The sequence below is a fragment of the Calliopsis andreniformis genome, chromosome 4 (assembly GCF_051401765.1).
Source record: "Calliopsis andreniformis isolate RMS-2024a chromosome 4, iyCalAndr_principal, whole genome shotgun sequence".
In the NCBI taxonomy this organism is placed as follows: Eukaryota; Metazoa; Arthropoda; class Insecta; order Hymenoptera; family Andrenidae; genus Calliopsis; species Calliopsis andreniformis.
The window spans coordinates 6,965,909-6,992,011 of NC_135065.1; the positions used below are offsets into that span (position 1 = coordinate 6,965,909).

Sequence of the window (26,103 nt, forward strand, 5' to 3'; positions counted from 1 at the left end):
ATTTCGCGGAACTTCAAAGTCAGTTAAATTTAATTTGCAGACGCATTGATTCTAGCTAGATAGCTCAAGCTCCTTTTCGAATCATTTTTATATACCTCAATTTTTAATATTGTTTTTGAGATAAATAGAAAAGAATCAGTTCCTCCAGAGTATTAGAAGAATATCAGTGAAGTAAATTACTTAAAAGTGAGATTTATGGTATCAAATTTTTAATCATGACATGTTTCTGGAATTACTGTAATTAAAAATATTGTTTCTTGATAATATTCAATAATTTAATTATAAGCACATTGTAGTATTTCATGCAAATAAAAAGAATAGTATCGTCGTTCATACAAATAATGAAAGGTAAAATTTAGTTTAGTTTCCAACAAATTTATATTCTCAAAAGAATAATAAATCACGTTTAAAGACATAGAATAGATAGTAAAATTGATTTATGACTTGGACAATAAATACATTTTAAGAGACTGATACAGAGTTAGAAGTTTGTAAAAAATGCCAATAAATAAGCAAAAGACTCCCTTCACTTGCCCATAAATAATGTTGAAGTTGTTTCTTAAGAATTACTAAAACATGCAAGAGACTTATCACTTCCTCAAATACATGAATCAGTAAACAGAAGTAAAAGTGGAAGAAAGATTCGTTTATTAATGGTAATGTTAATAATTAATTTTCAAAGATGTCCGTGCCATGATTTTTCTAAATAAACTTTACATTATAATTTACTTTCATATATTGGCTCTGAGGGTCACATGCAATATATATATGTATAATAATGTCACATGAGATATCCTTCTTAAAATAGAAGGAATAAAATGGGACAATAAATTTGTGTATAACAATATTCTATTCACAACGATGATATGATAAAGTAGCATTGAGAGGCAACAATTTCTTTCCGGAAACGGTGTAATTTACATTATACATATACGTATATATTACATTATATATACAAGTACGTGTGTATATATATAATGTAATATAATATAACAACACTGCGGAAAGCTTGAAAACACTCCATTCAAATTACGTTTATTTTTCCATTTTTTCGTCGTTTAATAGGCATATTTATATTTATATATGTATATATATGTTTATGTACGTATATATATATAGTAATATGTATATATTATTTCCTAGCGTGAAATTCACTGTTATGCTGTGTTACATTAGAAACTTTGAACAATAATACTTTCCATTTTTAGCTCATCATCTTTCTCTCAACGACGGATATACAATAAATAAATATTCATTCATTCAATTTTCAGTTATCACACGACTATAGTTTCACAAAAGAGAAAAGAAAATGATTTTTCGCACTAGCAGCGTTTGCAACCACTTATTCGGAAACTGTTCATTTTTTCTTTTGATAGTCTTGGAATAGTTGAGGAAAGGATAAATAGCGTAGAACAGAAAAATTAATCTCTGCCCAATAAACGTAGTAGACTTCATATAAATAAAAATTAATAGTATGATAATTTAACACATAAATGGAACTCTGCATGAATATTCCCTTTCCTCTAACTATTCTCTCGCATCATTCAAAAATTCACTTCCGCTTGAAACCTTCGTAATCTTTCCGCTGTGTATTTAATTCCTTCCTTCTATTCACAAATATCGGCTTATGTTTCTGACCAGCGTAGTTGTGTACTTTCGTAAAATTGCAGTGAATCCTTTCGATACTTCAAAGCGTCATTGAACAAAACATCCTTTACATTTAAGAAAAACGGGGTAACTCTCAAGTAGTTCCGAATATCCTGAATATAGATTCACTTTACAATGTAAAATGGATTTAACATTTAATGCTATACTATTTTGGCTCTTCAGTGAGATCAGCAGTGTTCCCTTTTTTTATCCGCCAGTTCCACGTAATATCATATAGATTTATAAAACGTCGAAAAACGAGTCTATTGTAACGTTGATACGATTTTTCAGTCCCACTCGATCGATAGGTCGGTAAAGAACTACATAGAGGTATACAACTCGTTGATATTACAAGAACTATTAACACCATACACGTAGATCTGAAAAAGGTTCGACCGCTAAGTTCGACATAACTCGTTACATTTAGAATTGAGTTCAGTAGCGCCATACATAGATTGTACTTTGTCACATGGATTCATCCATCCACCTGTGTTCTCTAAAACGATCGTAGAAAGGAGTCGATACGAAGAACCGGCTGATTACGTGATTACGCGCGCAAGAACGAAGAGTGATTCGGACCAGTGGTACTTAGGCTCCTTTTCTTCTCGTTAAGTGCCTCGGTGTTACGACGATAAATTCAACGCGCAGCCTTATCAAGAGTCAACGCAACAATGTTCGCTTGTCGTGTCACTCTGGGGTATTGATAACATGTAACGGGGGTGAAAGATACATGCGCGATCCTCCTACGCAAACGTTATAATTACTACGCATCGTCGCTTGGACAAAAGTGGTGCCAGCCACTTCTACATCACAACCAAAGGATCTAAAAATCGACACCTCTCAGCATTCATTCCTCGTTCGATCTCTCACTCTTCCATTCCATTCGTTCATTCTAGTTACAAAAAAAAAAAAAGAAAAAATAACAAGAAACTAAACACAGAAGCAGGTACTCTAAGAGTTAAATCGTGTACCGTACGATACCGATACAGATTTCATCACAAAGAGAGACAGAGGGTAATATAATAATAATGACGACAGTAAATGTTAGCACGCTTCTTCAGAATGCCCGAAGTATGTCTTGAACGAATAGTTAACGTGAAAATACATAAGATACCGAAAGCAAAAATCGCGTTGTCTCTATACACGCATTTTCGTTTGCGACTAAGTTACTATATCACTATTGACGATGAATTATGTTTGCTATATAAAATATACAAATACCTTAAGGTACTACACGGTGAAAAAACTATGGCTTCGTCTTTAGAAAACGGATCAATCCATTCACGGCTCGACTAACGTTTTCGTTTTAACGTAATGACCAGTAGAAAATAAAAATGAAGGAGAATTGTCGTTGTTCCAAAGTACCATTCGCCCCCTGCCATCTTCATCTAGTTCCCTTCCACGACGTTATCTCGTGTATACGGACAACTCAAACGATTCTGGCCACACTGATACTCTCTGTCTCTCTCCCTCATATTCAATGGCTCTCGTGTGAGAAAGAGACAGAGAGTATCGGTGTAGCCAGACTCGTCTGAGCTGGGTTGTACATGTAATACGCAAGGGGCAATGTTCATGTAGTATTTATAGGAAATTACATGAGATTAACGTATACATATGTATATGATATATATACACATACATAGTTAACGCGTGACATACATAATATTTAACATATGATATAAACAGTACTCTTTTCCTTCGGCTCTTTCGCACCTCCGTTTAACAACTGATTAAAGCTAGGCATAACAATACTAAATAAACGTTACAAGACTGTTAACACACGTATGCGAGCATTGCTGATAAATCGTATAATTAACGATAGATTCGATGAAATTATTTGCGACGTGTCTGTATACACAAAATGAACCATCTTAAGAACTGGAATTGCGACGATGATTCATCTTGTGCATATAATATGTACGTATATACACAAATGTATAGTAATAGCATCTAGTAGTTCAATGAATATTAAGTATTCACATAAAATAACCAATCTTTTCTTACATATGTACAAACGGGACACCAAGGATTTACATATACAACTGAAAGTGACTGAAACGCTGATTATTGTCAAAATTCAATGTGTCGTACATTACACGCCTTAACGAGCGTTATTACATCGTTTTCTTTTTATACATACGGATTAACTGACGACACAAGGAACGCAAGAATCACCTTAGTCATTTTCTTTACCGCGGACATCGAGACAAATAATCGAACAAAGAAGCGTAATAAAAACGAAGATAATTCTACGTAATCTCAATCGGTATAGAACCTCTTCACGGCGTCTCTTAACAACGAAACATGCACACGTAATACTAATACTCCGCAAGCGACCGAGGATACATTGCCAACAATATACCGGCTCGCGACGAACGCGATAGCCTTGCATATGTATGTGAAGATACTTGTATATAACGTATACAACTCTACATATACGTAGAAGAGAGTTGCTAAATGGCAGTAGGGAATCAAATAAACTGATACATCGTAGTGCCAAGTCCCGTCATCTCTTCAAGCACCAGCGAAACCATATACTTCTAACACCCTAATCTCAAAGTCGCCGCTAGCACAGAGAGGTGGGTTATTGAACGTGGAGCACCGATCTGTCTTACCGTATCTTATGTTTTCGTCCATCCATATCGCTTGCCCGTCTCTGAAATGAATCAATGGACATTGCTTGTACAACTAAAGCTCGAAATCTGACAAACAGATAGGATATTCTGCAGGGGATGGATAAAGGAAGCTTACCCTCCACCAATCGTTATCATCTTGGAATCTGCTGCCATGAACAGCTCTGCTGAGTGATGGACTTTTGATTCATTGTGCGAAGAATCCATGCCTACCCAAGGGTACTTTGCTCGTTCTGGGTATAAGCTAAACAGGAACGTTTCACCTGTACCGAAGTAAGCCTGCCTTTGCCCCTTATCGTTCTTCAAGTTACGCTCGCACCATCTCGTGGAGCAGTAGGCACCAAACACCTTGTGAGAAAAAGAAGAGTATTAAATGTCTGGAAGATGGAAGATGTGACAATTAACTGTGTGAAAATACTACTTACTTCGTTATTGCATGTTTTTATCATCAGTAAGGTTGGTTCGTGTTGCTCTACCCTTACGTAGAATGTTGTTAACGAACAACCATGTTCTTCTGTTGTGTACAGTAGAATCGGTTGATACATGGTGATCCTCATTGGCAGCCAGGACCATAATGTGAATAACTGTCACAAAGTAAATACAGAAGATTAGCACAATATGTTCGTTATAATTGGCATACGTAAACTGTGCAAACATTAGTCTCCAGTAATTTTCTATACCCTCAAAAATATAGCAAACTAAAATCACAGCAGCAGTAGATCATGCTTTTGACTGTAAAAAAGAAATAAAAATAATGTGTGATTACGAAGCAACAAAATATTAAAATTAAATTGTTTTCTCGCTTCAGTCGTGACATAAAATTCATTATTTCGTATGAAACGTCCATACATATTTATTTTCTAATAGATGAAGTATTCGTCTATAAAAAAAACTTTTAATAGTGTCATCTAATATTATTCGTATGAATGTATATACAACCCGCAGACTTCCATGCGGTTTATTTACAGTAACTTGAATGAAGTGTAGTCTACTGTTACACTAATATAATAAAAAGGCAACTAAGTACATTAAGGTACGCTAGAAAACTAAAAAATGCAAAACACATCATTCACCATGCAAAATGCACGAGCCATTCAAATGTAAAGTGAATTGCCACAATATTTAAAATTTTTAAATCAAATTAGCTAAGGCTGTGAAACAGAAACTGATGGTACAGTGAAGGTGACATGATGATAGATCAGCTAATTTACAAAATATATAATTTTGTCTATTATGTGCCTTTTTAATGATACACAAACGACATAGAACTACTACTATCATATTAAACTACTCGTTGCTTTGTTACAACTACACAAGATTTATAATATTGATGTTTGCATAAAGGAAGTCTTGCGCCATGAATGAAATTATATACAAATATGGACACAGGAAGGAATTCTACGATGCAGCTACAAACACGAAAATAAGACAAACATTCCATGCCAAATCAGTAGCATAGAATGATAAAACTCAGCGGTCGTGTTTGTTCAGGGGACTATGAAATAGTGCATCAGGCTATGTGTCATTCGGTTGAATGCGAGGCAACAAATCTCTGGTTAAAGGAAGTACAGCAGAAATGATAAGGAAACCAACGACTACGTAGCCGAAACAATAGACTTGATCTGTAATCGCTGATGTACTTATACCTTCCAAACAAATGTTAAATATCATTTACATTTGTCTGGCCCTTCTTACAGATTTAATTTAGAAGACCTTGCCAACGACCACCACTCTTGCTCAGTCGATGCGATTGTACTCTTATACGTTTACAGAGCTATTACGATAGCCGAGATTGGGAAACCATGTAAACTACCTATATAATATATTTACTTCAAGGCGATTGTATATACACCGAAAACAATATCGACATGCCACAGATAGGCGACCAGCGAACTACAGAAAACTCTGCTTATTGCCGAATTTTGTTTAATGAACGGCCGTTCAGTACTTACATCAGGCATGTCTAGAATCTGGGAGCATATGCTTTGTATGGGATAAACGCCCATTGACAGAGCACGCGGTCCAGGACTGTGTGCACCCTACACCCATGACCATTAAATCCATCATCATTCCAGTAACGCAGCATGACACAAGACAACACAGAACCGTCAGTTATATTTGGCATACGGCTTTCATTCGACTTTCGTATCAATTGGAATAATTATATACGAAACATTGGTTAAAACCGTCAGAGACACAGAACATACAAGAAACATCGGCCAACAGTATTTCCAAATATAAAAGTTACATATATGAATGGAATGCTCGATTCACTGTTAACCAGTGTGTAATCGATGTATAATTTCGGAAAGAAATCAAACGATGTATCCACGAGCTAAGAAAGCATTGAACATAATTAGTAGAAAATTAAAATGCGTAGTTTAAACGCTCGTCTCCACTTTTGTTTCTACAACCAAATCGTGATACAACTGCGACAGACTGAAGTTCGCGAAGCAGGGCTGCATTCACTGATCGAAACTGATGATGTCGCGTTCGAAGCGTTGTCAAGAGCTTTTTTTCTTTGACTTGCACCAAAGACAAGTTCGACCATCCTATCGATCAATGACAAGCACACGTCTCTTCTTGTTCGCCAGTAACAGTCACCATCTATATGTTCTAAGCTTGAACGAATCAATGTCTCGACAGGGTATATCCATGTATAGTTTTTACTTTTTGAAATTGGCGTGTCGTACTTGCGGAACACTGAAAGCCAGTGAAATCCTGATGGAATGAACGATGAATTTTAAACGGAAGAAATCGATGTTATACTATTATTGAGAGAGGCAGTAACTGCGAGAGAGGATAGTCGATAACAGAAACAAAGCTGGCACGATAAATGTCACAATGGGTGAGTATGAATGAATGTAACAGGTAGTAGTTCAGGAACAGAGGGCAGAGCACATGAAACTAACAACACATTTCCCAAAAAGATAATCATACGATACCCTGTCTTTGTATGTGTCTTCACACTCTTTCTGAAAACAAAGTCAATCATTGAACAGGCGTTTTGGACGGTACGCTTTTCTGATACCCTAAGTAACTACAGTTTTAACCGATGATCTTTGTAACGTCTACGTGTTATTTTAATACAAGAATATCAACGGACATAGTCTATTGATACCTTTAAACCTGCAATGTATCTTACAAACGAGGAGTCATTTAGAATATTAAAATATATATAAAATAATGGGCTCACATATATGTACAGTCATTCATCAGTAGAATTTAGTATCTTAGAAATAAATAGGAGAACACCGTCAACATGCCAGTGTGGAAGAGTAATATAATTTCCTTAACTACAAAATTAAGAAAATAGTCCATAAGAATCAATCATAGGGAGAAACAACTAGATAAGATAGAAGAAAATTTTATCATGTACGTGAGTCCACTTGTTCTAGTCAATTTTACGAATATTTACTGATTGACATTGTCATCAGGAAAAGAGGAACTGAGATAACGTACTTCTCGTATTGTGAGCGTGTGCGACATCATCTGAATGTTGACTTGAGATTGACTCGTGGGTAGATTGTCTGTGGATCGTGATCGAGCCAACGATCTGGATCCTGTTAAAACGTTCCTACTTTTAAGAGCCATTTCTGTGCGCAAAAATACCCTTGATATGTATGCTGAGCTGAGTCCGCGTATTCCAAACGCGGTGCGTAAAAATTTAGCTGGCGTTACCTGCAAATTTATAAATACAATTTTAATGGCGCGTGTAAATATTTTATGATCTAATGCCAAAGAATAAATTCTTATCATTTTACTCACCGGTATTTGTCTGATGAATTTCGTGAGAGCAACATCAACACCGTTCTTGGAAATTTCATTCATCCATTCAGAGTTTTGCAACGATGAGTGCTTATAGAATAATAAAATTATAGCCATTGCTACTCGATAGAAGACCTGAAATTGGACCCAAGAAATTATTAAATAAGTGACAATTATGAAAAATGATATAGTGAGATCGTTGTCATTGTTGACAAATTTGCAGTTACTTTATGGATAATACAGTAGAAAGAGTCAATGTGCAAAAAGTGCTCCTTAGACCACATTCTTAATGGCATTCAGCCAATATTGCTTGGATTTCTCATTACTATTCCTGGAAGAATACTTTACATTTATATGTATCTTTTATTTCATTTTCAACTTGAACCAAAGCCAAACATTTTCAATGTGCCATAAGAAGATGCAATAAAAATTCTAAAGTTTCTCGATTACTCTTATATGAGGACTATGTTCTAAATTTTGTGAATATTGACCTTGATGCCTTCGTGAAGAAAACAGTCCATAACTCTGACTAGATGTTGGAAGGGAAGGAGTTGTAGAATCCACCAGATCCAATCCATATAAATCCTTTCTGCTCTGGATCCAGAGCAATGTCTTGCCAAATGTACAGCAGCCGATTTCTGCACAGAAAAATTTAGATTACATATTTTCTTCTTAGTAAACTATTAATAAAGACGATATAACATTTTATAATCCCTTAAAGATTTTCTATGATTTAATTATCCATTAGAAGGCATAGAAGCTTCAACATATAATTCAAAAGTAGCTTTTCATCAGCAAATAATTGTTCTAGCTTTTATCAGTGATTCAACTCATATTTTTATTTCTTTTAATAAGAGTAAAAATTTAAAGGAAAAAATCACAAGACATGAGAATATATTTTACAATTTCTGTGAAAAATATTTTAATAGAAAATTATTTTGCTTCAACCAGATTCAAGTAGACTCAAGTGCTGAAGAGTGATTCATATCTTGAAAGTAACATCTGAAGATCACGTACCACGTGCTTTTTGGTGATTTGCTCTACAGTTTTCCAGACAACTTCGTAGAGAAGCTTCGTTTGCGTAATAAACATCTTGCCTTTAACAGCGACCAGGTTGGCCATACAATGATAACACTCCTCCTCTGCAAGAAAACGTATTTTGTGAATATCCTGATTTCAAGCTATTAATAACTGGGATCACATCCAACAACTGCTCTCTGTCTACATCTTCATTTATGTGATCAGGCAAGAAATTCGACTTACAGCACACGACGTGAATGTCCATTGTGCTTTGCAAACAAATAAACACGCAGCTAAGAAGAAGCTTGGAATGTTTAATCTGCTTATACTTTACCTGGCATGAAGTGAAGAAGAAGTGCTGTAATAGGATAAAGAGAAGGGCTGTAGGTGATGTCGGGACAAGCATATCCTAGCACAGAAACCACCCTGTCTGCAACACTTCTGCCTTTTCTTGTCAAGTTGTACGACAGACAGTGAGTACTATCCACAAACGGCGGTAACATGATCGATTTTTCCGGCAGTTCTAGAAACATATAATTTTCGATTTTAGTCCCATTGTAAAATAAACACTTCGCTCAGAATAATTAGGTGACCATTCATTCAAATCACTGTCACATTTAAGAACTATCAGGTTCTACATATATCAATAAATAAACGTTATCTTCTAATTATTTTGAGCATTGTAATTTAACGTGATGTAAGAGTAACATATATATGTAAATTTATTTACTTAATTACTGTTGGAACAAAATTTCGTTTGTCAATTTATTATCTTTAATATATAATGTAACAAGAATGTTATTTAATGTTAATAAGATAAATATTTTACATGCGTACCAGAATTAAACCTATTGCCTATTTAAATGGAGTATAAAATATTCAAAATTGAAGAAGATTATATTTTTATGTAACTATCACAATTTTTCTTATGCAACAAATTACTACATTGAAAACATGTAACACGAAGAAAAAATTGAAAGCAATGATATCCTATGATTATGTAATAAATGTATATGAAATCATGAGACTGAAAAAAGTATAGAATAACAATCTTCAATCTCATAACTTAATTAAAAAATATAATAAAAATAACATCACTATGTTAATGAATTTCTATTTTAAATAGATGCTAAAACAATTTAATATAGTGTATACAATTTCTTATTTAATGTCACTATAGTATTATTTTATAAAGACAGTGTAAATAAAAGCGTTTGAACTATATAAAATCATGCGCCTGCCATTCAAATAGCGCGCATCAAAAATCGAATCGCGTGATTACGATTCGATATATCGATCTCGAAGGAAATGCGCCGCGGAGCGAAGTGATAGAAAGTCTTTCGTTTTGTTACGATTATTCCATTTATTCTAAATATTTTCAATCCTTTTAATAATAAGAAACAGAAAAAAGAGAGAAGTCTACTTAAATTGTGACTAAATTTAATGTAAGGTTAGTTAAATTCTTTTTGTATCATTTTTAAATGAAATTTTTTTGCATACTGTTTTCAACAACCGAACGAAACCCAACGATACGCATTACATAACCTTGTTATAATAAATTCAAAAATAAAATGTGTCTTTTATATCTTTTAATTATAAAATCATAAAATCTGCCATGTATTCATAAAAATGTGCTTTGTATGTCTTATATTTGTAATTGTAAGGCAAAACAACATGACTGACTTGTTATTTATATTCTCATTTTTTAAGAGAAAAATTCTTTTCAATTTAATTTCCTTTTACTAAAAGTACAAATTCTACTGTTTCGCCTTACAGTCATCGATACTCGACTTATTAATAATAGAAATTTAGAAATAGACAAAAATTAGCCAAGACCAATTTTGAAAAATGTGTAAAAAAAGGGCATAAGTATTAACTATTTATTGTGGACTCGATAATAAACGCTGGTATGAGAAGTTAACGAAGATAAGATTTTTGAAATGTACATTGCTTGCGCAGGCAAAGAAGAAACCCAAAACAAAGAAGGTCAGATACCGTGGGGCCTTCTGAACCTTTATATGTTTATGTGAACAGACCAAAGAGCTTAGTCTGTATTTGAACTTCGAAGAGTGCTAATGGTGGGGTGAGTGTGCGATTACACATGAGCAATAGCTAGTTAAGGTTAGTACAACTTTTGTTTCTATAGTGTGACGTGTATCTGTGAACGTTTAACCTGTGTAATCTCTTCTATACTCTTCTGTGTTGATACAGTGTTGCATTACTCAAAGTAATTAGTGAATCACTTGGACAAATAAAATTATTCATGTTTTATAGAATTTTGTACAATTTTACGATATTTGGTAAATAATTCCATGATTGTAAAGCAAGACAATGTAACTCTAATATTTTTATTTTCGAGATACCGAATATTATTGAATTATAAGAGTAAGATAGTTTCCTGAAAAATATACTTTTTTGAGTAATGTCACTTTTGAAACACATGAGTGGTATAGTTACAACAGTTTATTTATGTTTTTAAAAAAGTGAACGTGTTATTTGTTGTACCGCAATGTGAGTTAATTTGTTTTTCATCATTTCTGAAACAATACTTTTCGAAGATAAAAAGTAATAGTCGCGAGATGACTCTAGTAGTGAGTTAAGCCACAGATGTAGCTTAAGCCACGTTCTCACACGTGTAATGAACTATACAGAACATACTTGAGATACTTAAAGAATTATTTTCTATTCTTTTATTTTTATGCACAAGTCATTTGTACGTGAATTCCATAAGAGAATTTAAAAAATTTTTCAAAAATTTTAAGCCAGTTTTTAGTAAAAATTTTACTTATCTATTTATCCATAGTTTTAAAAAATAGATCGAAAAACGAGGTTAAATTAATATTAAAAGCGTATTCGTTTTTCAATTAGCTGGAACCAATAAATCAGACAGAATCTATCAGTCATTGAGTGACATTCAGACACAACTGTCACACTGCAGTAGGCACGTTCATTCATTCATTGAGCAAATACATTTAATTTGCTGCAACTCTCAATACATCTTTACGACACAAACTAACTACTCAGCATTATAATGTATCCGCTTCAATGAGCTCTCACGACGTTAATTTTTCATACAATACGTCTCAATATACAACATCTATTAATTAACGTCTACTCGAATTAACAACCACATTCAACATCTACTCTGTCAAACTACGTCTGTACTTAGCTTTATCTGAAGCATAATTATTTTTAAAAAAATCATGTACATCCTTGGGTAGGAAAATTAACAATAACACATTAGTCTGGTTCTCAAACTACCCCTTCTCCTAGAAAGGTGCGATTCCATCATAATCGCAGGGTGGAAGAAATGACAATAAGGAAGGAACTTTGAAATTATAAATCATATTTCTTTTCTATAATGGTAGCAGAACTGTGCTAATTGGACAAACAATTTATTTAACCTCGCCAGGGTCGAATTTATTAAAGTTGGAAAACATGGTTTAATTGTTTTTCAGTTGTACTTGTGTAATACTAGGTCTCTCAGTCACATAGGTAATAAGATTTCAAGTTCATTTGTTGAAGAATTTCTCGACAATATTTGAATCAGAAAAAATAAATATACTCATGTTTAGTATCCTTAATTTGCAACATAGGTAACATTAACTCATTAAGGACCAAGTAGTACAATAATACAATATTTTTACATTTCACAGACCAAACTATTTATAATTTTCAAAAATTTTTGAACAATCTCTTCGTCGCAAAATGCTAAAGGAAAGAACAAAATTGGAGATTCTAAATTTAAACCAAATTGTATTGTATTGCTTTAACACAACGTTGGTCTTCAATGAATTAAGAATTGCATTGTGCAGTCTGTCCCAGAGTCTATGCCGATTACGAGAAAGGAGGAAAGGGTTGAGGCTTTCAGAGATCATGCGTAGTAGGGAGCACCAAGGAGAAAAAGCTTGAGGACCAGCGCCATATCATGAGGAAGGAAACGCACCTGTAGTCCCAAACACTTGGTTGACCATGTCCCAATAGAATCCATCGAGCATGTTTTTCCCTTGTGCATGCTGGGCGCAAAGAGCAGGCCAGAGCTGCGCCCTGATTCCGTTGTTCAGTGGCCACGCGTTCTCCCGTATGATCAGCTTAACCTCCCTCTTTCTGCCAGCCTGGAGAAGCGCGTTGACCTCGTTGAAGGTCTTCAGCACTTGCTTCTTGCTGGTGGGCGACTCGGGCTGTATGACGATGTTCGTCGTGTCGACGTGCGGCGGGAACGCGTCGTCGATATCGGCGTTCGTCTCCTCCTCGAGTACCGACGTCATATTCGACGGATTGTCTATCGAGGAGGGTGCCTGTGTGACTAACATCGCAGGTGGCGAAACTACGGTGCGAGATTCTTCTTCATGGTGCCCTTTCTGCCCTTACGCTCTGTGCCGCGCTTATATTTACGTCATGTCCTGGGAGGTTTCAATTTTCATCTGAAATCAGGAGAAATGGGATCAAATTAGCGGTGAGAGTAATTGAAAATTCAGAGCAGTAAGAAATAGAAAGATAGTAGATATTGGATAGTGGTTGTGTGGGGTAATAGTATGGTAATGGATAAATAAAATAGAAAATGTTCATCTTTATTGGATGGTAAGGTAAAAGTAAAGTATGTATGCAAAATAGATGATTTTTCATATGAACATGTAATTAGAGAGTCATACGTTTATTCTAGTTTATAATTTATTTATGTGGAAACATGGCTTTATGAAGTTTTGTATATTTCATTATAGGTGTGGAAACGTGGCTTAAGAGTACGCTGTGTGTCTTATGTCTTATGTACATGTGGAAACGCGGCTTTAAGTGGTATCTGTAATCTACGTACAATAGGATTTTGATGAAATTCAAATCCGAAATATTCATTTTATGCCCAATTTTACTTTTGTTTTTTTATGAGCTACTATTAAATTATGGTTCATAACTCGGAGTAGTAACAGCTGTGAGTAATTAAGGCAATTAATCCAAGTTCTAATATACTTGTGAACTTGACTTCAGATTCTACATCTTTTTATTGAGAAACTGAAAGGAAAGAAAAGAAACTAAAGAATTTAGATAAACAATATTTTAGTAAATATTAATTAAATACTATAATCAGTAGCTAAAGGATTCCAGATTTCATATTTCTTTAACATGAGTGACTGTAAGCCAGAACAAAATGAGTCACGTATTTCTATTTTTAAAATATTGACATTCAAAATTGTATATCTTAATTCTGTGTTATGAATTTGCATCTTATTGTAATCTCGTTCCATAAGGAAAGAGTTCCTTTAATTCAATCTGCTTCAGTCAAAAACAAATTCTATCTTATAGACTCCTCTAATTATAGCCTCCTATAATCAATAACACATGTCTTAAAAATATATTAATTAAAATGTGTCTCAAAAAGTTTAGTCAATTCCAATAAGAGTCTCTTTTCGTAACGCTAGATATAACATGAAAGGAGCTCGTATGCCTAAAGTTAAACAAACAGGTGCTCCTTGTATTAGATGTTTGTTTTCAGGAAAGTCACTACAAAATCTCTCCTTCTTCAAAGAGCCACGAGTTAATTTTTCACTTCCTGTATTTATGTATATTAATTACATCTAGTTCATTGACCTTCCATAATGCCATCATCTTCTCACTAATGCTTCCTAACCATTCAACCGCTATTTTGCCTAAAATCACCCCATTCCCTAATCAACTAATCGCCCCATATTTTCCCCATTAACCACGCTACTATACCGACCAATTCGGGACAATAAGAGCCCCTAAGCCGATGTAAACACAGTGTATTCCCTTCCTAGATGGCTCTGCACAGATAATCGAACTCCAAGCGAAACGGTTCAAATAATCAAACGTCTCTCGATCGTTTCGTACACCGTAAACACGATCATAAACGTTCCTGTCTCACCCCTAATCCCTCAACAAATGTCCTTAGGAAAAGGCAACCGACGATCCTCCCCAGAAGTGCCTATTCCATCTGCCTATTTGTACGCCAAGTAATCCAAGAGCAGCTGTTAATTACGTGTACCTATTATCGCGATTATACTGTCGGTTCTCTAATCTTCCCGCCACTGCATTATTCGTGTCCACTTACAAGGATCGCCACTCGACTCGGGTTCAAGACCGAACGACCGCTCACGATTCCAAGAATCTTCCGTAAACATTCCCAATAATAACCGTGACTGTGGTCTTCGAACGTATCGCCCGCCGTTTAGACCCCGCGATGCTCTTACTCGCAACAGCGCTCCTCCCAAGCGAAAAGAGAAGAGAAAAAACGAGGGGAGCACGCGGGAGGGGCGGATATTATCTGAGCCAACGCATCTCTCTCTCGCGTTACCGTGCAGCATACTTTTCGTTGACGTCGGTTTGTTGAGGCGCGCGTTGCTCGCTTTGCAACTGAAATCAATTGTCTTCTGTAAGGATGCCAGCGTAAATAAAGCTCGCGGTCTGAACAGTCACTCCTCGTGCGTCTAGGCGACATTGTCGAGCAATTTTCGGAGGAATTTGTCTATTATGTGGGATGGTTTGTATGTTTTAGGGTTTTGGGGGTGGTTGTTTTGATGAATGAGTCAAATTTATCGAGTTTACTTGTTGTGGAAATTTTAATGAGATTCACAGGTTATTTTTTATGGATTGTGGGATTTACTTTTGTAAAATTGTTTCTTACTATTTAATTCGTTATTCAAAATTTACACCCGCAGGGGTTAGCAAACTTCATTCAAACTCGTTCAAACCGACATACACGAAACTGAGTACGAGAGGGTTAATCAGATTTTAGCGAGAAAAAGGCAGTATTTAATCCTCTTCTGTCCTTTGATGTCAAACAGACAAAATATTAAAATAAAATAAATCTTTTTTTACTAAAAATACAAATTCTGGATTCATTTTTGCATTGTTTGCGAATAATAAAACAATGTACATGATGTATTGCTTTTTTTAATGTATCATATATTCGAGAGTAATATAATGATCGATAAGTATATCAAATTGTCACCAGGGACAGAAAAGGGTTAAAAAGAATCATTCCTCGATCAAAAAGTTCCCCGCCGCAGCGTCCCCTTCTCGTATCGCGGGGTCGCGCAGTGGTGCCACTACGAGATACAAAAAATCACCGATGCACCGCGGCGAGAATCGAACAATAACGACTTTGAAAGCATCCGTAATGATGCTTTCGATTAATGGTTCGATTCGCACGCGCGGGACGAGAGTGTCGATCAGACAATGACCTCGACGACGTGTTTCTAAAGGAGGCAGCCAGCAGGAGACAATGGATATATAATATCGCCTATAATTAGCCACGGAAAAGCTGTCGCTAATAATAAGGTGAACCGGCCAGATGCAAAACCGTGAGTGACGATAATCACTGCACGGCGTGCTTAATGGTTATTAATAAAATGCGCGAGTTATCTCGCGGCCATAAACGCGTTTAATGCTTATCAACACACCATGTGCGACTCGGGAACACTGCTGTACACAATCCGTAGATAGACTGCTCTCTCGACAGATAAAGCTTTTAAACGATGGTGCCGTTGCGCTCTGGAGGCTGCGCTGCAAACAGAATTCCCTTATCGCGACGCGGAATTAACGTTGGTCAACAGATTAACGATCGTGAAGGAAAATTTCAAAAGGGAACGGTGCTCCACAGTTTGGAGCAGCTTACATTGGTTTATTGAGTAATGCGCACGATTGACTGCGCAGGTGATACCTCTAGAATTAATATCCTACTTTTTGGAGCGTAATAGTCCATGAGTAATATTTAATAAGGTTGTTTTAATTAAAAGGAGAGTAATATTCATCGTCATATTTAGTTAAGTAATTCGTTATTATTTCTGGGACTGTCTTTCATAATTTGCATAATTTTTAGTTCTTTTTTTTTTTTATAAGAATTTTTAACTTTTTTTGAAAGTGATATTACTTCTGGCTTGAGTTGATGATTACTGTGGTTTTTAATATTCTCTGGATACAATTGATGCAAAAATATCGTTTGTTACTACCAGAAGTATATCACCAGCCCGACTAGTTACAACCAGTTAGAACAGCGTGGGACCAATCACTGGCTTTATCCCACCAGTTCTGTTGGTCAGACTGAGAGATATATTTATGTAACTATAGGAGATTGAGAATGGAAAATTGCTTCACAACGATATGGGAAAAGTGGAATGATAGATGGATTGGGGAAATTTGTAACTAATATGAAACGTAGATGTGATTAGTAAGTTTTATAATTTCTTGGAAGTCTGTTAATAATTGAAGTCGTCTGTACACCGATACAGAGCAGTCGTTCAGTAAGAGAGAAATCTTGATCTAAATATTTGGATTGGTTGTTTCTATATCCACTTACGGAGTCAAAGAGACAGAGTTTGCCTCAGAATATAGCCTCGCGGTGTTATTGCAAGATCTACCGCTTGATTTGCAGAAAAGTGCTCTGAAAGAGCTATTATGCTTAAGCGACTTAGTGGCGACGTTTAGACAAATGACTCTCAGAAGTGAGCTAGATCGTTTAAAACCTCAAATGAAAACGCTAAGATAGTGTTACGTTCAACTATGGCAATATTAATTGGGTTTTCCGTGTCTAAATTTAGGTGAACAGTGAGATTACATTTTGAAAGAAATTTTTATTAAAATTTGCAAAAAATCAATTAATGTGATAATATTGATAAGTAGATTGCCACTAGAATATCGAAAACTATGCAATCATTTTAAATATATATATTAAAGCATGTGTCTATCTTACCACAACACTGCGTTGCACTATTATACTGTTATTGGACTATTCTATATCTAGTAAATTGGTCATTATTCTACCAGAGTAGATATTACAAATCATGAGTCTAAATATTAGATATAATATGGCCCAGTATACTATGATAGTAGGACACTGCTCCATCACATTTTACAAATTGATTATTATGGTGCTACATATGACATACTACACAGGATACAATCCATCTATCCATCCATCACTAACACTCAAAAGGCAGTCACAGAAAGGAAATTGTTCCCGTCGCTGTCGAGCAGCGTCGAAATTAAGAGGCTTTGGGGGAACCTAGTCTCAATATTTATAAGAACTACATCTACTATTACAATGTACGCCTTCAGCCAAATATTTGTTCAGAGTAACAAAATAATCTACGATCCTAATTTCTAGATAGTAGTAGACAAGTCCCAAAGCTCGTTATAATAGAAATCCTCTAAGTATATATTTATATACTCAAAGAAACACTAAATGTGCCATTTGTGCAAACATAATAATTAACCACTGCTTAAGATAGCGGGATTCTATATTCAAGAACTTTTTTAGGACCCAAACCAGAGACAAAAAAGATAACTCGACGCTCATCAAATAACGAGACTCGATGCTCCCACTCGTGCAGCATGAAACTAGAAGGCTATTAATACCATCGGTGTGCCAAGATGGCTCAATCACAAAGATTATGTCCCATGCTCAAACAGTCCTCGACTTTAGAAGATCCTTTAATTGAACTGGTCCCGCGATTCTCCAGAGGTCGATGGTGTTCGGGTTGTCGGGCTAGACGCGACTTCGCCAGTGAGACTCGCGGTTGCCGCGGTAGATAAATATTATTGCAACTGCCGAGCGCTCGAACCACTTGATAGTATAAATATATCGCATCGGAGACGATGGCAAACACGCGAACGCGGCAGCGTTCCATTGTCGGATGCGCGAAAGCAAACAAGGATCGGGCTCTAACGACAAATTTGCATAATTCAGCACACCAACGACGCTGTTTCTGGCTGACCTGCGGAGGTGCGCGAATTAGAGGGCGCAGCGTTAGGGGAAACGCGAAACTGGACATTGTCTATCGGTAGTAAGAGTCTATTTCCGTGGGTGTAGGTTTATAGTTTATTTAGAGAGATTGATATGATTTTAGGGTATTTTTGGGTGGATGATGTTTGTGTTAACGCTTTGAGTGCAAGCAGGTCTAGGATGTTTCTGAATCTGATGTTTTTGATTTAGTTACGTAATATATGTACAGTAGCATTTAAATATAAATAATGGTAATAATATATGTTTACTGCGTAAAGACAAGGAATTATTTTGGAGGAATATGTGTAATTTAGAATTTAATTAAGAGACTTATACTAAAGCTGCTTAGAATCTAATGAAAATATAAATTTAATAGGTCCAGATTCTAGATAATCTCTAGATGTTGCAAATATTGAAATATTATCGTTAATGTATGTTTAAATAATTAGATAGTATTTCATACTGTAGCTCATTTAAGCATATTTTAATATGTCGTCGTGTTTTTTGGAGTGTTGAACAAAGTGTTAATTCCTTTATTATAATCCCACATGTTTGAGTTTCTTTTTAAAAGTATCGTGCAAAATTTGAATTTTTTTCACTTAGAGATGAAACCAATTTTAGATGTTTTCGTGTAAAAATATTATTTCTTTAATGGTTTGGCATACATAAAAGAAATTTCCATTTTGTGCGCTCCTTTTCGTTTAAAATGTCTAAATAGCATAATTTATTTATGTAGGTATTTATGTGTACTATCTGACGTCAAAGAGATAACCAGTTTCTTCTGAATTCACTGAAGAAACTAAAGTATGCTGAAAGGGAAAAAACTTGCAAATAAGCAGCACAAACACAAAAAATAAAAATGTCATAAGTAACCGAACTGAGCAAAAAAAATTTTCCAAATTCTACCACGATTTTTAAATCTACAATCTCCAGAAATCTCAAAATTCCCAATCACTTGGGTAATAATTAATAAACCATTATGTACTAACCCACAGAAAATTAGCGACAATGAGGAGACCGCGTTGGGTTTAATAATTAGCATGTCTGTAAGAACTCTGTAAGAATTCTGTCGTGAAAAATTTAGCTTACTAGTTGACGATCGCCGTCTCCCAGAGCAACAGCACACTACATAATTGTCGACGGTGATCTAAGTACTTAATTAGTTCTAGTATAGCGCGTTTACTCGATGTCGCGTTTCTATTGAATCGCTGCGAGGACTTTCGCGGATTTCTTATTATAGGAGTGATTTAATCAGAGAAATTTTATTACTTGGATTCTTTGGTAGTGTCTGCATCTCCTGACGCATAAAATGTAAATGTAACGTGAAGAAGCATGTCAGTTTTGAAATTTGAATTTTTGACGTCCTCTTTTAACAAAAATGAAGTAAAATATTTGCATTGCATATTGGATGATATCCACTTAATTAATAATGAACACATGATAGTGTTTTCATACAAATTTACAGTTACACTCTATTGACAAAATTGAAGAGTTACACTTTCTTAACATAAATTATTATAATATTAACAAGCCACATCTGTTATAAGAAATTAGGTAGATTCAATCCTTTAATAAAACAAAAGGGCAATATTTTTTCTCATATGCTATTTTTATGAAAACTGCATAAAGATCTTCAAAATAAATGATATAAAAGATTTGAAAAATTTTTGAATTACATCTTTTAGACAAAGTCTAGCAATATATTCCAATTTCATTTCTTTGGAGGTTTCTCCATAAGAAAAATTCTCTCAGTAAAAGTATGATAGTTTTCCAAAAATACTGAATGCTACAGAAAAACCAACGAAGCACGCGATACGTATCGTTGCATAACAATAGCCAACATTTGAACGAAAGAAACTGCCATCGGTTGTTAAGCGTCTGGCGGGAAAATTCTCGTTGCAAATTGCCAGAGTGCCAAATATGCGTACGCGGCTCGCTAATATCATCGTAGCCTTGATTCCAACGATCCACCGGAGTTATCATCTCATTCCCTGGCTGGATCCGCTGAATTATTCATGGGCCTCGCCGAACGCATGATTTCACGCGCATAGTATGCCTCCGAATGGATATAGATTCATTTTTTCGCGAATAATAAGACATTTTAAGACGTCCTTTTTCTTATCTTTTCGAGGTTCTTATTTTGAAGAGTAGCACGATCTTCGCGAATATTGAATACAAGGAACAAAGACGTGCAATAGTTGTTCTAGAAATCTAGGATCTAGACGTGCCTATCGAATGGGACGAGAAGGTGGTTTTGCCAAAATTTGCAAAATCTTGAAACACCTCTGCGTTGAGCGCTTTAAGATTTATGAGATATTGGGAAGTGTTTTGTTGGATGGAGTACCTGGGCGCAAGAGACACTAGGCTATGATTAACTCTGATCTCAAAAATTGAAAATTGGGATATATCGAAGCCCTGTCTTATTTATCAGTGACAAAGAAGATAAAAAAGATAACACACGCAGTCACCAGGGACATAAATCTTGCCGTGAAACATACATCAATTTGAAGAAGGAAACAAATTCGATCATTACTTCCTTCTTCAGATTGTTATTGTGCTTTTGGACTTATTCCTTTCTTAGAACTACAGATTCAATTGATACTGCAGAATAAATATTAATTTCGTGACACAAGGAAACAAATTCGGTAACTATTTTCTTCTTTAGATTGTTATTGTGCTTTTGGACTTATTCCTTTCTTAGAACTACAGATTCAATTGATACTGCAGAATAAATATTAATTTCGTGACACAAGGAAACAAATTCGGTAACTATTTTCTTCTTTAGATTGTTATTGTGCTTTTGGACTTATTCCTTTCTTAGAACTACAGATTCAATTGATACTACAGAATAAATATTAATTTCGTAACACTATGCCTGAGTCCACTCTAACTCAGTCATCGTTCGACTAAATAATATCCAATGAGGCGTAGATCAGTTGTTATGGTTTTAATCTGATTATACGTGTTTTCCATGAGAAGTAATAACGTCGCAGGTGGTTTGATGTACTATTACTTTCAGCGTCGCGGTCTGAAGCAATCGCCATGGCTAGAGTAGATCTTCTAATTGCCAATTTTCTAGAATCTTTGCGGTACTAGGCTGCAACACTTGACTGAACCGGAACGTGCAATTACTTCATTAGCGCTTGATTAACGAGTAATTCGTGTTAAGTTGAACTTTCCTCCAGAGCTTTCTGGAGATCTACGAGCAGTTTTTTACGTCTCAAACCTAGGATGAAGACTTTACTCCAATATTGATAATCGATGTTTAGCAAAATTTTTGTTCTATATCTTTTAGTGAGTACAATACAGTGCTGTATCTTTTCGTGAATACAGTACAGTACTGTTATCTGTGAGAGTAATTATTTAAGATGAGGATGTAGTTAATTATGGAATAATCATTAGGTTCATTGAAGCTGTTTATATTCACTTGATAAATATAAAGTATTTTGGGTTCATATTTTCTAATAGAATTTTTAATTATTGTTGATTAAATAATAATGAAAAGATTAATAATATTCGTACTATTTTGATATCACAGAAAAATTAATATTAATTTTGTCCAAGATGTACCAGTTGATTACAACATAAAGTAAAAAGCCTTTTAACCCATTTTGAACAGGAAACATGAATCGGCATCTTTTGTTTTTGCAAACTTGGTCACGAGAGACTGCAATTTCCGATAATATGCAGAAATTAATGCTACACACATTCGAGTGATTTGTCAGCATACGATATACAATGTCTTAATGTTCCACATACTTTTTTATCGCAAAACAGATACAACTTTTTTGTTCCTATTTTCCTATATTTATTACTTTTGTGTTCATTACCCAATCCTCTGAGCAAAAACAACTCGACTTATTTAGAAAGCAATATTCAGTTACTTCAATAAAAAAATAAAAAATACTATTAATAGAAAATATTCTTATTCATAATTAAAAATACTCTTATCCATAAAAAAATATTCATCAAAATAAAAAATGACTGTCAATTCTGAAAATGGGAACGAAGGAGCAAAAACAATTTATCGATCGATCTAGATCGTCGAGGCGCGTATTCGATTTGTTTATCGAGAATTCGAAACTGGAGCTCGATCGAGGCTCGACACCTTTTCCTTTATTACGAGTACACAGATCAGAAGAGGGCGAGCCTCCCAATGGCATCGTTCCAAATCACATGACGCCAGGTGCGCACGTTATGTCCAAGTATTTTTTTTCTCTCTCTCACGCGACACCGCGCTATTTTAATGAGGTGTATCCGTTCGTTATAGACGTTGTAGTTATTTTCACGCTGTTCACATGCTAGTGTCCCTTGCATACGAATGCTAGAATTCTTTAAAAAAAAATAAGTTTGATATAGATAAAAAAAGTGGAAACAGAAAAAAGTCAGAAAATTCAATTCCAATTGCAGCATGTTTTTGTTATTTTGATTTCTTTAGAATTATTTTCTTGTTTCTTTATAATCTCGCCTTTGATTGAAAAGAAATATATCAACGTGTAAATTGATACTGGGAAGATGTCTTTTATTCTCTGTAAGCTCGCTGCTTGTATTCCACAATGTTCAGATAGTGACTAAATAGTTTTATATTAGATTATAAAATTTTGTGTGAATATAGATTAATTTGGGTATCCAATATTCATGCATATAAAATATTTAGTAATATTTCAAATTCAGGGAATATTAAATTTAAAAAAAAATAATATTTAAATAACTTTTTCGTACAATTTTTAATATTCTTTATATCACTAAGTCTGAACACAATATTTTTATTTAGTAGATGTAGAAAGAGAGAATACTCCAAAATTGTTACATAGATTCATTTGCTCAGCGTGATTTGCAATTCGCAGAAAAATATTTCATTAGAGTCTTTTGACCCCTTTTTATCGACCTGCCTGTGTTTACTACTGATTATCTGAGTCTACAGTGATTAATTTCTCCATTTCATTTCCTTATCAATCTTAACAAGGTAACTTTGCGATCTGATAAGCCAATCTACACATACATATCTTCACAGCATTAAAATTTACTTGCTCTTGTATCAAATGAGCCAACGATTTTGCATTCACTGAGACGATTTAATTTAATTAATAACACAAACTAGCGAACAAACAGATAGAAGCTTTCGAAATGTTCTATCTTATCCACTAACTGCTTCTATTAACTAACACAAGCTTCAACAACGCTATCAAAGCCCCCATCTATTACCTTACAAGCACTACCACAACCTTCTAAAATATGCATACATCTACACTTCAATTCAAGCACGTCGCGACTTTTACTACTACTCGCGATAAGCTCGATCCCATCGCTAATTATAGACGCGTCTCTAACAGATAATTATAAGCAGAGGTAATTACTTCGAACACCCCCAGCACCTCGATAATAATAATCGAGACGTATAATTCTCAAGACACGTGTTATCAGCTCACCCTTTATCGACAATTTACCAACACGAATTTCTCAAAACGTCGAAACTTCCCTCGCGCGAATTCGTGTCCACTGATCACAGAAGTGTTAACGCTTTATCTCGTGAGTTGAAATCGATTTGCATGAATCACATTCTCAGGGGCTCGCGCGTACATGACCGATCGATCGAGTCCAAGCGTGTCAGCTGACGCTGGCAATAATCGCCAATCAGCTGTTTATCACTTGCACAGTTCCGCCGCGTAATCGGCCAATGTCGAGCGATTTCGGCGGAGTTTCAATCGATAGCGGGGCGAAGCCTCTGTAGTTGTTACGTGGACGTGTCGCGTTTATGGGTGGGCTATAATTACGAGGCCATTAGCGTTTAATGAAACGTAGACGAGTCGGCGTTATTGTGCAATATCTCGAGCACTGCGGTGCATGGAGACATAGAAAATGGTTGGTTTCTGAATTTTGGAATATTTTTTTTTCCATTTATTTATAAAAAGTTTGTTGTAAAAATTATTTATATCGTAAATAATGTGGCTACTATTTTCTTTTTTAAAAAGATAAAGGATAATAATGTAGAAAAATTGATCTTATACAGATTTTCTATTGTATACCTGCCTCCAAGGCAATATCATGTAAATCCATGGAATTTGAATTTATGCTTAGATTGAAGATTATGATATGGAACTTATATTTCCGACTCAAGTAAATTAGATTATAATCATTCTTTCTTTAAATAGGCGAGAGTATAATAAGATGCATAATAGGATAGTATTAAGATGCGAAATTTCGTACGAAATACAATTTCTTGTGATTCCAAAAATAGGGTGAAACGTTTTTTACATAAACCTGCAATAATAAAGGTGATTGAAATTGTAAAAGTAAAGAAAATTCTGTAAGAATTACAGAGTATGAAAAATATGTCTTAGAAATATTTAAAATATGTTAGTGTATGCAACTACCACTACCACTAAACTACCCCTAAAATATTTAAGAAAAAGAAAATAAGATTCAGAATTCATAACTGTAACAATACTTCAACATTGTAAAAATCGATTTATTTTATTTTATTCAGAGCAATCCAAAGTTAGCGAAAGCAAACAGTAAAATCACTACGTCAACGCCAAGATAACTTTGAATTCAAATATAGAACTCTTACGCTTCGATAGAAAATTTCCATCATCGTTCAACGATCATTCATTTGATATTTAAATCACTTCTGATCGCTTTCCTCGTGACGTCGCAGTGAAAATAAGGAGGGATGAATTAAAAGACAGACTTAAGAGAAGATAACTGTTCAGGCGGTTCCTTAGAGGGCAATATGCAATTACAAACTAATTAAATTAGAACGTAAACCTCTGCGTCGTCGTGAATGCACTCGAGCTTCTCTCTGTCTAATTTTAGTATCGATTGTAGCATGTGTAAACACTGTGAAAACGTAATTGCACCGTGAAAGGAAATCCGCGCCAGTGCATTGGGAAATGCACTTTAGAATGAGTTTAAATTGAAACAATTGAATTTTTAAAAATTGAACAAGATAAAGTATATGGAATATTTTCTATAAGCAAAATTGTCTTAAATTGATCCTCTGACTATCTTGTGCTCAACAAATGATTCAAGATATTCTCAGCCAACAAAAGCAGGGAACAATCACCTCGTTCAGATTGGTAGCATACCGATAGCTCACGATATCGCGAGCATTTAGAAGGAAATGCAAACGCTCCGATAATAATGAAGACAGGAATGAAAAATTTACCATCGAGCTAAAAATAAAATATCTCGCTGAGCAAATAGCAGAATGGCTTGCATACCATTCGATCGAGCTATGTCAAGAGCTCTACAGACGTTACCTCAAGTTACAAGTCGTTACTCGCTATAGTCTTGCCA

At 35.0% G+C, this 26,103-nt stretch overlaps 1 protein-coding gene across 4 annotated transcripts in view; it reads right to left on the reverse strand.

Annotated features, from left to right (window-relative positions):
* Positions 1-625: 625 nt before the first annotated feature.
* Sky (GTPase-activating protein skywalker) overlaps positions 626-26,103 on the reverse strand; it is a 46,502-nt gene continuing 21,024 nt past the window's right edge. Inside the window, exons 2-12 of one of the 4 annotated variants that reach the window (XM_076375988.1) lie at positions 13,015-13,492; positions 9,403-9,591; positions 9,066-9,190; positions 8,540-8,686; positions 8,049-8,183; positions 7,743-7,961; positions 7,226-7,255; positions 6,233-6,319; positions 4,706-4,864; positions 4,399-4,628; positions 626-4,303 (exon numbers count right to left, since the gene is read on the reverse strand). In XM_076375988.1, the coding sequence (XP_076232103.1) occupies positions 4,162-4,303; positions 4,399-4,628; positions 4,706-4,864; positions 6,233-6,319; positions 7,226-7,255; positions 7,743-7,961; positions 8,049-8,183; positions 8,540-8,686; positions 9,066-9,190; positions 9,403-9,591; positions 13,015-13,381 (1,830 nt within the window). In that variant the 5' untranslated portion in view covers positions 13,382-13,492 and the 3' untranslated portion in view covers positions 626-4,161. The remainder of the gene's footprint in view (positions 4,304-4,398; positions 4,629-4,705; positions 4,865-6,232; positions 6,320-7,225; positions 7,256-7,742; positions 7,962-8,048; positions 8,184-8,539; positions 8,687-9,065; positions 9,191-9,402; positions 9,592-13,014; positions 13,493-26,103) is intronic. The other 3 variants (XM_076375985.1, XM_076375986.1, XM_076375987.1) reach the window with 3 other exon arrangements.